The sequence below is a fragment of the Halichoeres trimaculatus genome, unplaced genomic scaffold (genome assembly GCF_033239565.1).
Source record: "Halichoeres trimaculatus isolate MK-OKI-2021-1 unplaced genomic scaffold, fHalTri1.1 fHalTri1_scaffold_12, whole genome shotgun sequence".
Classification (NCBI taxonomy): domain Eukaryota; kingdom Metazoa; phylum Chordata; class Actinopteri; order Labriformes; family Labridae; genus Halichoeres; species Halichoeres trimaculatus.
In genome coordinates, this window is record NW_027437190.1 from 2,404,844 (window position 1) to 2,418,592 (window position 13,749).

A 13,749-nucleotide genomic window follows, 5' to 3' on the forward strand; every position below is an offset into this window, starting at 1 on the left:
TATATCATTCTCTACACACACACACACACACACACACACACACACACACACACACACACACACACACACACACACACACACACACACACACACACACACACACACACACAGAGTCCCGCCTTGCTTGTTTGTGATAAATGCAGCATTTGTGTCCAGGGTGTAGGCTTATTTCTGCTCAGTTGCCCGCTCTGGCTAAGCTAAGCCTTGTGTTGCTGATAATGACAGCTGTGAAAGGAGTGGGGGACTGAATGAAAACCAGTGGGGGTGGTGAGTAGCTGTGAATCCAGTCTCTGTGCCCTGCCAGGCCTGTATTTACCATCCTTCTGTGTCCTGCAGTGTCACACAGGGGTGCACACTGCTCTACCTCACTTCGACTCTGTTTACCAGTGGAAGGGCCAATTTTTCTCTCTGACTGTGGACTGTTTCCATTCAATAGGAGCGTTTTATGTGTTAGACAAAACCCTCCACCTCCTGCATGTGTCTGTATATTTTTATTTAGCGTAAATCTGCTGCTTAAGAAACATGTTTGCAGTAAGAAAAGGTGAATTTATTTTCAGAAGAAGTGAGGAGGAATTGGATTCATAAGCCGTGTTACACAGCTACAGTGAACTACACACAACAGTCAGGATTCAGTACACACTGCTGCACATGGTTTTATAGAGACCATTTGCATTTACTGTTTAACAACGCAGTGATAAAACTCTGGGTTCATGATGTCTGAGAATTTTGTGCAGCTTCCCTCACATCATCTCTTGTTGAATTTTGGGAGATGTCTACTCTTCAGAGTCTGAGTTTTATATATATATATATATATATATATGTATATATATATATATATATATATATATATATATATATATATATATATATATATATATATATATAGATATATATATATATAGATATTAAGATAAAAACAAAAAATTGTGCCTGAAATGCTAAAGAAAGAGGAAAATTACCTTTTATGAGGAAAAAAAATGCATCTGTAGAGATTTTTCAAAACATTCTTAATACAAAAAAATAAACAAGATATTTGTTCATCTATTTATTAATCGAGCAGACTTTTCTGGTAAATGTGACTGATTTGAACCCTCTGACTTGCAGTTCAAACATTTGGTAGAGTATTTTTGGGAATAGCTCTATGAAATACAGCTTTGAGACTTTGGGCTCTAATTTCAAAGACCAGGCAAAAGCACAGGCGCACCTGCCCTGGCAGGGGCAGAGGAGCGCGTCCATGCCTCCCTCTACGCAAATGGCAGAGAGGGAGGGGAAAAGCCGTGAGTGGCTTCAACACAGCCTTTAAAGCAGCGTCTGATTGGTCTGACTGATCTTAGCCACCACGGAAAGTGTGCTGGAAAGACCCGGTAGTGGACACAGTCAGAGCTGCTGTCCCTGCAGCAGGAGAATGGACAACGGGGCGCATCGGAGGACATGAAGCGCGTGTGTAATCTGTTCCTTTGTCATTAATAGGAGAACAAAATGAAGAGACAGTTACACAGCTGGCTTAGCCATTCAGAATACTTTTGATCCACCTGCACTCCTGGTTTGTCATCGCCAAATAGCAGAACCTTTGGTGATATACTGTATACTCTCCCAGTGTCTCCACCTCATCCTCCTTACAATAATGTACTCCATCTTTTTAGATCACGTTCAAAATAAAGACTAAAACAGAGAAATATGGGAAAATCACGGGTAAATCCTGAGTGACAAACATTTATTTTGTCTCTTTTTGCTTCCTCTTTTCTCTCCCTCTTTTCTTTGAATTAAATGAAATGAGAGAACCAGATATATACTCAGTATCAGATGTTAAGACTGTTTATTGTTTAATTGGAAGATGTGCATCAAACTTCCAGCTGCCGTCAGGTTAACTTTCCATTATGACAAACGGCTTTAATCTGACATCAGATGTGACGGGACAGTTAATATAGATATAAATGTATATGCTGGTTCAGACGGTTACATTAAATAGTGATTGCTGTGATTGTTTATTGCATTAAAATGTGCCTGACACTCTGGAAACCTGCCTCTGAGGCTTTGTTGACATGTGCGCACATGTGAGCCTGTCACCAAATTACAGCTGTGGAGGGTGTGCTCCGCTTTGCGCCGAGAATAGACCAGGTTGGAGCTGGCGAGCTTTCAGCGCACTTTCTGCACTGTTTTTGGCACAAAATTGTCGCTGCGCCAACATGAATCTGCTGACACCTCCCCCTGGTGCGCCGTCAAAACTGGGACTGTCAAGGTGGACCTGATAAAGTGGCAGGTGTGTAAATACCTTAGCAGAACATAACATTTGTTAGATTTGTGTATAAAAATGGCTGCATCTGGATGTTTCTGGGGATTTTTCATCTGTGACGAAAAGTTTAAAGATCATTCTGCATCAAAAGATATCCCAAACAGGCCACAGTGACACGTGGACAGACAGTTTGTTTCAGGTGAAGGTGACCTCTTCAGGGACAGCTTGTGACACATGTAAGATGACCACAGAGTAAATTTCACTTTGATGGTCTTAATGAGAATGAGCTTGTGGGAAATATCTTTTTAATTCTTTTTTTTAGGCTGTAAACGTGTTTCTTTCTGCTGTGAAGTTGGACCTCTCAGCTCGAGGCCTGAAGGGATGATTGCTTTAGGAGCCAGCCACACATAGCTCCTGAAGAACCTGTTGTTTTGACACTTTATGCATCAGCTTCTTGTTTTTTAGTCTCTGAGGGACGACACCATCGTGTCCAGATATTCCTTCACTGCTCCAATGACCATTTTTCTCTAGTAGGGACAAATGAGTGAACGGCCTGTAGGATTCAGGATTCTTCACACTCTTGTGGGGGTGATCATAGCCGAACGCAAGTGTGTGTGTGCGGACATGAATGTGCACTCATGGACGTGCGTCCTTCATGCAGATAAAGGCAGTGCACGTTCACTCTTCAGAGGGATGTGAGCCTCAGACGCTGGGCTCCAAATCAAGCAGAGTGAAGATTGTTTATGGACTGCCAAAAGTAATTAATCTCCCCTCTCTATGAAAATTAATCGGATTAAATATTCTCGTGGCCCAGTGAGTCCGTCTCCACGTACTGTCCAGACACTCAATCTCAGGCTGCTCCTCTGTACCCATAATGCCTGTCCTAAGGCTGGACTCACTGGCTTTACAATTACTCCTCAATGTAATTATTCCACAGGAGACTCGTCTTCATGCTCGTCGATCACGGTGGAGGAGAAGCATCGGCTGCTGGACCAGTATCATGTTGTGACCTTTGTTGGAGCTGCTGATGTGCTGACAGAGATTTGTTGATTAGAGTTTCATGCGTGTGTCTGGCCGCGGGTTAAACACATGTTCACATGATGATCTGACCTTTTCAGCTAAATTCAGACGAATGTTTGGTCTTCTTCGTCTTTCTTCACAGAGAACGGTTGTGGGATAACATCCATGAGGGGCTGTGTCCAAATATCCTCTACCGTTTTTTTTTTTCTTTTTTTAGCTCTTGTTAGCTTGTTGCCTCCGCATGTTCCCAAACCTGTCCTCTACAAATGCCAAAACACACACAGTCAGAGTACATTAGAGGAGCTTTTTATATCAACACGAAGAGCAGGTCGCCTTCCTGTGGAGGCTCCCACTTTGCACGGCCATGTTCCTACAGTAGCACAGAACCAGGGCGCTTAAGACACATTTCTCTGTTTGACAGGCGGACGCCAAAAATGCACCAGCTAGAAAAGAAGGAAGAGAGTAGTAGATTCAGGTACAAATCTGCTGCTTAGGATGAGTCAGACTTAATACATACATAATATAGATTATTAAGGTTTAACAGATGAAGAGTTTGGAGATATTTCCTGTAAAGAATGAGGCAGATATGAACGTGTTACTTTACTAATAGAGCTTTGTCATTTTAGTCGTTTTCATATATATACACTGGAGATCAAAATGAGAGAACACACCACAATTTTACAAATGTAAACTTCATTCCAGTGTCCTCTCATAAATGTATTCAAACACAAGTTAAAGGTCAGTTTTTTGAGCATATTGCACGAGTTAAATTTATTATGAAACACAGAATAAAAAAACTTAAATCAGATATTCAAAAAAGGACACTGATCAAAATTAGAGAACACTTTCAGATCCCTCCCTGTAATTGGTGTTAGTCTGGCACCTGGTGCCAATATCCTTAATTATCTGACAAACCCTATTTAACTGGCAGCCTAACTTCCAGTTCTCACTGACTTCACAAGATGGCAAGCCGTTCTAAAGTCTCAGAAACCCTCCGGCAGCAGGTTGTCCAGATGAAGACCAAAGGGATGACCTTGTCAGCAATAGCGAGAGAAGTTGGCCATTCCAAATCTGTGATATCCCGGATATTACATCTCTTCAAAGCTGCAAATTCATTTAAGTCCACCAAGAAGTCTGGTCGTCCACAAAAGACAACTGAAAGAGAGGACAGGATAATACGGAGAACCTCCATGGACAATCGGTTTAACACTGCAGCTGAAATTGCTCGCCAGTTCAGTGACCAACAGGGGTAAGACAGTATCTTGTCAGACAGTGTCTCGACATTTGAGAACATTTGGACTGAAAGTCCACTGTGCAGTGACCGAACCTCTCATTAGCAGAAAGAATCAAAAGGCTAGACTACCCTTTGCTGAGGAACATGTTGTGTGGACAGAAGAAAACTGGTCCAAAGTTCACTGCAGGTTTAATTTGTTTGGGTCTGACGGAAAACACTATGTATGGCGTCGGACTGGGGAAAGACTGAACCCAGAGTGTGTAAAGAAGTCAGTGAAAGGTGGAGGAGGAAGTGTTATGGTGTGGGGAGTGTTTTCTGCAACGGGAGTTGGGCCTTTAATACAGCTACATGGCCGAGTCAATGCAAATGTGTATAAAAGCCTTTTTCGACAACATTTGATTCCTTACCTGCATTCATCACCCAGTCAGCCAGCAATTTTCATGCAGGACAATGCCCCTCGTCACACTGCAAAACAAGTAAAGCAGTTCCTTAAAAGTGAAAACATCGAAACAATGAATTGGCCAGCCCAGAGTCCTGATCTAAACCCAATAGGGAACCTCTGGAAAATCCTTGGAGACAAAGTTATGACCAAGAAACCCACTACTATCACTGAACTGTGGAAGAGACTGGAAGAAGAGTGGACCAAAATCACAGCAGAGCAGTGTGAGAGACTGGTTATGTCCTGTGGTCGTAGATGTGCTGAAGTAATTCACAGCAAAGGCCTGTACACTTCCTACTAAGTTTTGATCATTGTAACCTCCACAAAATGATGTTACTATCTTTCTTTGTACTACAGGCGTTGCTGTTCTTTAATTTTGATCATCATGTTTTTTACAAAATTAAGTTGTTTTTGTCAATGCTTTATGTTTTGATGTAAAACACTGTTCCAGTGGTATGGCATTGCCACCACAAAGAATCCTTTAAATGTTGAGCATTGAGGATTACATTATTTTGGAAAAAAAACAAGTGTTTATAAATGGTTCTCTAATTTTGATCTCTAGTGTATATGTCTATATTTCTTACATGTACACTGAACCAAAATGTTGGAAAGAGAGCCGACCTATCAAGTGACAGCGAGAGTGGAAAGTGGTATCTGGTATACACCTTAAAGCTTTGTTGAATGTGCCAGTCCCTATTGGAATATTCCAGTTTTTAAACTGGCATACCAGTTAAACCACTCAACTAAGACTGGTACGTTCTATTTTCTGACTATTGTATTGTGATTGCCAATAAAAAAAAAAATAAATAAATAAAACAAAAAAAAAATACAGCAGTCAGTCTGATAAAGGCATGCCTTGTTAGAGCAGCACCTGGAGTTAGAGAATGGAATGGACCAGTCTTAGAAGAGTGGCATGCCAGTGATGGAACTGGCATTCCAGTTTGAAAACTGGGATATGCTAGTTAGGAACTATCATAGTTGACTCAGCCACAGGTGGCATGCCAGAGACTACTTTTCAGTTCCTGTGCTGCTGGCAGTTCCAGTTATCCCTTGTTGTATTTCTTATCAGGTCTTAACTATCACCACTGACCACATCCTGCTGACGTCATAATCCCTGGATAATCCCTAACCACAGTTTATTGAACACCTACAGCGACAACACACTCTTTTCACACATGGTTTCAACACAGATCATCCATGTTTTAGAGTCCAGCCAGATACACACCCCCTTCCTCAGAACTGACGATGAAAGCTCCAAAGCAAAGCTAATGAAAACTGAAGAGGGAACTTCCTGCTTTGAACTGCCCCCCACCCCCCGAGTGGTCTCATTCATCTTTGCAGGTTTGGTCCTTTACACGTTATTTGGTGTGCTGTTTAATTAATTATCATGTCTGACACACACTCCCTCACTGAGGTTACAGGAATTAAAAACAGTGTAGAAATAGTAAACACACCATTCATGGTTTCATGCTCCAGCCTCGGTCCTCTGCTTCGGCTGCCAGGTTCAGACATCACAACCTCTTGTGCTCATACGTCTCATCGACTGCATACGTCAGCTCAAAGACGTATGTGGAAGACCGTAAGTTTTGGACCAAAGAACCAGGTCTAGTCGCAGGGTGGTGGTCACAATCCGGGGTGGGAAAATAAGCCTTCATACTGGATCCATTTGCTTCTCCTGGTGTCTGGCTCCACTCAGTGGACTGGAACCAGGAGTTGTTCAGTTGGTCTTCGATTTTTCTCCTGCTTGAACGAAGGATGGAGGTTCTCAGGATGCTGCAATACTGTTGAAGGGTTGGGTGTTGGTAGGTACCCCTTTGCTCTTTAGTTCAGCTGCCAGGTGTTCTAGCATGCATGTAAACGGCACTGGGGATGGGGGGGTTGGACCCCCTCAGATTCACAGTGACCCCAATCCCCCATTAGACTAATTAACATGATCACAGCACACACACAGAGTCCAGGGTCTGAGTGCTACGGCTAAAGGTGGGTTCATAGTGCACACAGATGTCAGGATTTTGGCGCTCGGAGTCAAAATTTCATTCAGAATACCTCAGAAGATGGATCTCCAGCTCAGAAAGTCGGATGATCCCAGCAGATGTCAAAATGAAGCCTTTTTAGGCTGTAGCTGAATAGTTTTAATGTTGCTTTATTTTGATGTATAATATTATTTTAAAAAGCATCTGTTAAGTGAAATTATGTGGTTTAAAATGTTTACATTATCCTCCCAGCCTTCAGGAAGTTCCCGCTGACAGTGAGGCAGGTCCCAGTCAGTAAAGAGAGGATCTTCCAGGGCCCAGCCAGAGCAGAAACAGATGACGTGAGGAAAGTGAGACAGAAAAGAGACAGACAGAAGAAGGAGAGACACACCAAGGAGGGACAGACAGGAAACAATTGGGTCCATTGCTCCATTGGGAATTCCTTATCATGCTACTTCTGTTGTTTAAAACGTGAATATCACAAAGATTAAACAAACTCATTTTTATTTATCTGAATATAATGTTGTTTCCGCTATAGTTCATGCTCAGATGTTTAAATAAAACTGCTTTGATTCAGGCATGGAGTGGGAAAATAACTCATTGACATGCTGTGTAAAGCCTAGTCTCTCCCAGTTCAACAATCCCATCAGTGCACCTGTGTTCTAGTAATAAATGATTTGTTTGAAACATTGTCTCCGCTTCTAAATAAGCTGGGGGTTTTGTGTTTGTTTTTTCCACAATGCATTTATTTATTTTCTTTTCTGTGAAGGAGAGAGTCTAGATTTTAATTGTTGAAGAAACCTGCGTTATCACCTTTGAGCATTTAGAAAATTGTATTATTTCCATTTCATCCAATTGTTTGTATGAAAATTAATAAATTTCAGGATTGAATAAGTGATTGAATTAAAGGCTTACAATAGATCAATAAAATATATAAAATGAATAAAAGGTTGTATGCAAACTGATCTGATTGTTACAGACCTTCATGGATGATGTCAAATCCTCAGACATCTCAAAGCGCTTTACACTTCTAGTCTTATTCACCCATACACCCCACATTCACACACTGATGGTGGATTTCCTATGGAAACCATCAGTTTTTATCCAACACATTCACACCCATCCACACACCACTGACCAACAGTGGGGTTCAGCATCTTGCTCAAGGACACTTCGGCATGTGACTGCAGGAGCTGGAATCAAACCCCCAACGTCCTGATTGAATGGCGACCACTCTACCACTGAGCCACAGCCACCCCAAAGGCCTTCTTTAAGCTCAGGGGTTTTCATTATTTTTTCAAAAGATCTTTTTTCTGAATAAAATAAAAACACCACAAATGATTTAATTTGTCAGAAAAAAAACTGTAATCTCAAACTATTTTTACACCCATGCGCACCAATAGGCTCTCGTACATCCTGGGGACAGCTTCCGAGTTTTTCTTTCTAGTTTACAATTTGTAAAAGAAAAATAAAGTTGTTCAATTTTCAATTTTCATTTTTATTCATCTCTTCAAATGTTTGTGGGTTCTGAAATTGAATATTTTGGAGAATAATTTGTTGGAAATGAAAAGAATTGGCCCCTCTTGTTTAGGTTTCTCCTGGTCACTCTATTTCCCGTCACTGTGACGTTTTGTGGACAGGTGGAGTGAACTGAAAAGACACCGTGCTAATGTTTGGATTCTCTTTGTGATTTCTTCCCTAGACGCCAGAAGCAGAAACACCACCAACCATCAGGCAGAATGTCCTACGGGTCCATCGACGGAGGCTCTTTTGGGAGCCGCAACCCATTTGGAGGTCCCACGAGGCAGGGCTACCAGCCAGTGGGTAGGGACACATCTTCATTCCAGCATGCTTCAAAAGCTTGTCATGTTCTAGTTCCTCTGTTTAAAGTTCCTTTTAGCAGCAATCAGCAGCTGGAACATCAGACCCTGGGATAAATACTAAAAACAAAAGGCTTGTGGCTGTCTGCTCTCTCCATGTGACTGACTGACAGAGAAATGTTGTTCTTTGCCACAAAACAAATACAGGCCCGCTTTTTATGAGCACCACTGGGCAAAGCGCCATAAAAAAAAGACATTAAAGTGTTTGGACTCTCTGGCGGTCAAAGGGGTGATCAGACCTTTGAGTCTTGTCTGGATTCATGTTTGATGCTTATAAATATCCCGCTTGTGTCAGGTGGTGTCAGGTATTCACAGATCCACAGAGAAAATGTGACACATTTTCGACACTTGAAAAATTAGAGGAAATCGAATAACGAAAAAAAAAAAAAAAATCCGGATTTAAGTTCAGGTGAGGACAAACAGTCGGGACCATCTCTAAGGACAATGTTGGAGTTTGATAAAAATGCAGGTGTAATAATACATTTTTAAGTGCCTGTCACCAGAAAAAGCCCTAAAGAGAACAAAGCTGAGATCTTTGCCAAAAGTGTGGAAGATGGTGAAACTTAAAAGCCCACCAGAGTAATTATGATCGTCTTTTTTTTGGAGGGAGTTGTTTTCTTGCACGTCTGTGAGGATGGTGCATTAGATCCGCTGCATCTGTCACAACTTCAGTCGACTGGAGGACGATCAAAGTGACCTACTTCTAAGCAGGTGATCAGCTTCAGGTGTTGAAGTCATTGCAAATCATTTATTTTACGTGAAGAAATGAATTATTCAAGCAATCAGCTACATGTTCCAGGGTGAGATAAACACATACAAATTCAATGATTCCATGGTGCTAACAAGTGAACAGATTTATGCAGCACCAATACCACGCTGTTCCTTCATACGCACAGGGATGGAAATCCTGTTTACCAACCAGGCGTCACTCATCTACGTGTGTTTATGTGTTTTCTGATCATGTGTGAGGTTATCTGTGTTTTTTCTTGCTCTGAGGTCACAGCTTTCACAAAGGTTAAGCAGTGTCAAAATCAGCTTCATTGATTTGATCCTCTCACTGCTTTCATTAGCCTGGTAATGGGTATGAGAGACAGAACCCTGAGGCAAAATCTGCTCCCAGCCAAACCCAGCGTGCGTGTGTGTCTGTGTGTGTGTGTGTGTGTGTGTGTGTGTGTGTGTGTGTGTGTGTGTGTGTGTGTGTGTGTGGACGGAGAGTGTAGGTGGTTTATCCATGAGCAGTGCAAAGAGCCGGTTGTGAAACTCAAGAATACAGGGGGTTAAAAGGATTGGAGTGAAAAGGACAGACATCATTCCGACCTAAGCATTGTTTACACGAGACTAGCTGGGATGCTACAGAATAACGAATAACAGCTAACCTGACGTCATGCTCAAAGGCTACCAGCATTTGATTGTAACACAACCTGATATAAAGATGTGCTACTTAAGTTCAGTCTACCAGCAGTTTAAAGCTCCTAACACAGCGACCCCCAACCTGTTTGACACCATGGATCAGTTTCATACAGACCAGCAGACCATGGCACTTTTGAAATAAAATTATACACTGAGCATAATAAAGACAAAGCGCAGAAAAACACCACTCACAGGAGAATCAGTTGGAACCCTGAGCTTCTCTCTAAGAATGAGACAATCCAACCGCAGAGTGATGGGAGACCATGACACACAAAGTCCATTCTGCTCCATCTCTGTTTTGGCGTGTTCACTGCAGAAAAACCTGCTCCACAAACAGAGGATGTTGGAAAACAGATGATCTGTTTTCATTGCTTTTCTGACTATCTCTGAATTCTCTACTTGGATTTGAATCCAGAACGCTGGCAGGCTTAAAGTTGACTCAAACATACTTCCAAGGCCACGGCCATTTGCAATCTCTGTAGCAGCTGATCCTATTTCAGCATGGACACACCTGATGTCCCAACCACCAGGTGTGTTTACAGACAGGTTGTTGATCCACTCTTTTACTTATATGGATAATTCGTGTTTGGGAAGTGACACTTAAACTCCTTTGAAAGCTGAGAAAGCTGATGATACACCAGGTGGGAGTCAAGCACAGTAACAGGAACAGAGCATCTGCTCTTCCAAAATAAAGCATCATTCAGCCTAAACAGGAAACAATATAAATGATTACTGGTCTGTGGCCCAGCGGTTGAGGACCACTGTCTGCCACAGGATGGCTTCTTGATCTGCTAGAGACAAACTAAAACTGGTAACTAATAAAAGCAGTTTGTTTGGAATCGCTACCTGGCCATCAGAAACTATTTTCAAGTTAAAATACTTTTGGTGGCCATGGTTGATGGACACACTGCTCATGGTGTGTCTTATCAGGGTTCAGTAACCAGGCTTGGTGCATTTCCATGTTCAGTCAAACACTTAAGACCCTTTGCCACTAAGTGCTCCAGCATGGATCAGTACAGTTTGGCACGGATTTGATCAATAAAGCTTGATCCCGTTTGTGTTTCCACAGCCAACTGTGCCCTTCTTGGTAGGCGGTGTGTAAGCAGAATAGCAATGGCCGCGTCAGTCACAAAAGAATGTGACACCATTGCAGTATGACACAGCGTATCACGCAAAAAAAAACAACAAAGAAGGAAAATGGAAAACAGTAAACAAAGCACCAATTCATCCTCTGTGTGATTGGCATGTGGCTGTTTGTTACAAAGAACAATCAAGCTTTGTTTCAGAGAAATACAGCAGCCAATGGTAGGACTGCAGTGTTTCTAGTGCCACCTTTTGGGGTTGGATCGGTAAGTCTTGCACCCCAATAAAAGGGTACCAAAAGTGAGACAATACAGGTCATTAATTTGGGGCCTGTCCTGGTTTTAGTCAAAGGAAATGGCTCACAATAGAATTCAATCAAATTTTAAAAGACAAAGCCAAAATGTAAACTCTTATTAAAGGTACTATGAGGAGAATCTGTTTTAGTTGGACTGCTTTACCACTTTCTGGCCCGTAGTCTCTGCACACTGTCATAAAAATGTGATTTTTAACCAGGCCTGTTCGTTTTGGAACAAATTTTCTTTGTTCAAGTCAACTTTTCACTGGATACAATGCCACAAGGTAAGAAGCTTATCAGTAGAGTTACATAGCACTGCTGTTTGAAACATGACAACAAGCAAATGCTGTATGTTTGTCTCATACCTTAGTAGCCGTCCAGTAGCACAGCCAGCATTCCGGTGCTCTGAGACTTGTCTTTAAAATGTAACGTTAGTAAATCCTGGTTATGTCCTGCCAGTCATCTACCAAGCAGAGCTAACATAACCTCACTTTTCATTTTATTGATAGACTCTCAAGTTTGAACAGACCACAGCAGAAAAACTGTTGACTGTGGGTTGGAGTCAACATTAGCACAAACAGATTAGCCCTTTTACGTTGCGTACCCACCGAAAGCGTTGACAGCGAATGTATTTGCGTGTCAAGTGAAATCGCGCCGCGCTAGACGCTCAAGTTTTGACGCTGGTACAAATATGCAAAAAACGCTCACCGCTCGCCGCGGCTTTGTTGCAAGAAGATCTCCCGCCTGGATACCAACTACAGGCGCTCCAATCCAGCTGCGGAGCGCCTGTCCATCGGTGACAATCTCCACGCTGATAGGCTGTCCCGGCGCGTCAAGAGGCTCGCTCGCTCAAAAAGTTCAATTATTTCAACTCGAGCGTCAAGCATTTAGCGGTGAGCGGTGAGCAGCTAGCGTTTTTCGCTGGATTCACTCGCCGCTCACCGCTCCACGCTTGAACGCTTGACGCCGCTCTATGCTCGCCCCGACGCAGCGTCAATTTGCGGTTTTAAATTGACTCTGTGTGCAATATCAAGACATTGAAATGGCGCGGAAAATTTGCGACGCTTTCGGTGGGTACACACTGTTAGTCTTTAGCTCGTGCTCTATCTCTCTCCTGTTTAACTTTCTTCTGCTCTTCTGTCCTTTTTCTTTCTGACAGTTAGGCTCCAGTGTCCACCATCACTACAAAATTAATCACAAAAATCATTTTTAGCAGAGAAAAACACAGATCTCTCTTCTCTTTACTAAACTGTATCAGCTGACGTGGTGTTGTCATAGAGACTTAGACGTGGTGTTAATCAATCCAGTCCTGGTCGATCCAATTAGGAAGCTATGAAGAAGCCATAAAGTAGTATTTCAAAATAATTTGCATTGGTGGTGGTAATCTTATTTTTAGGTGTGGATTACAATCAAGCATATTTGTAGAGGGGAGACGTCTTTAAGATCACTTAGAAACTCCTCACAGCTCCTTTAAAGGATGTGCATAAAAAGCCTGGGCATGTCACCTCAAGGAAGTCAAAGGAAGAGGACAATAGCAAACAATGAATTCCTCCAACACTGGCTCTCAACATGAGCAGGTTTGGTGTTCATTGTCTCGTTTTTTAGCTTGGGTTAAACTTCTTGTGTTTCATAGTTTAGAATCATTTGAAGCATTGTTTTGTCATATCTAACATGAACTCTCCGAGTTGAATTGGAGGAGGAATTGCCCTTTCTTCAACGGCCCGGTTTATGTTCTCTTTGATAATCATGTTAATTTGAGGCATCTCTCCCTGCAGCAGCCACTCAGACTGAATATGCTGCAGTGCGTTTCAGCCTCAGTGAAATGAAAAAGCTCAAACCGCTGAGCTGAACGTTCAGCGTAATCCACTGCTGTTAGTGTGGAGCTTTATGAACAAGGCCCAGGGTGCTTTTTTTTCTGTCCAATGTTCCTGTTTGGCCAGTCAGCGCCAAATGAAATGCCCTTATCTGTCTTCTTCCTACTGTGCATTTAGCAGAGTACACAGAGTGTATGTTCACACCAATCACATCTGACACTTGAGCGCGGTCCCTGGCACAAGTCATTATGCTGCAGTTCAGCTCCGGAGCCAAGGAGTACGGGAAAACGTGTCAGAGGAAACAAACATCATGTAGGAACATCACATATGCTTTTTGTCTCTGGACTCTGCCGTACTGTACTCATATA

At 42.4% G+C, this 13,749-nt stretch overlaps 1 protein-coding gene across 1 annotated transcript in view; it reads left to right on the forward strand.

The window, feature by feature from the left end:
• Window positions 1–13,749, forward strand: part of tsnare1 (T-SNARE Domain Containing 1) — a 247,546-nt gene that overhangs the window by 55,835 nt on the left and 177,962 nt on the right. Inside the window, exon 2 of the mRNA XM_074683894.1 lies at window positions 8,602–8,723. Within this exon, the coding sequence (XP_074539995.1) occupies window positions 8,639–8,723 (85 nt within the window). The 5' untranslated portion in view covers window positions 8,602–8,638. The remainder of the gene's footprint in view (window positions 1–8,601; window positions 8,724–13,749) is intronic.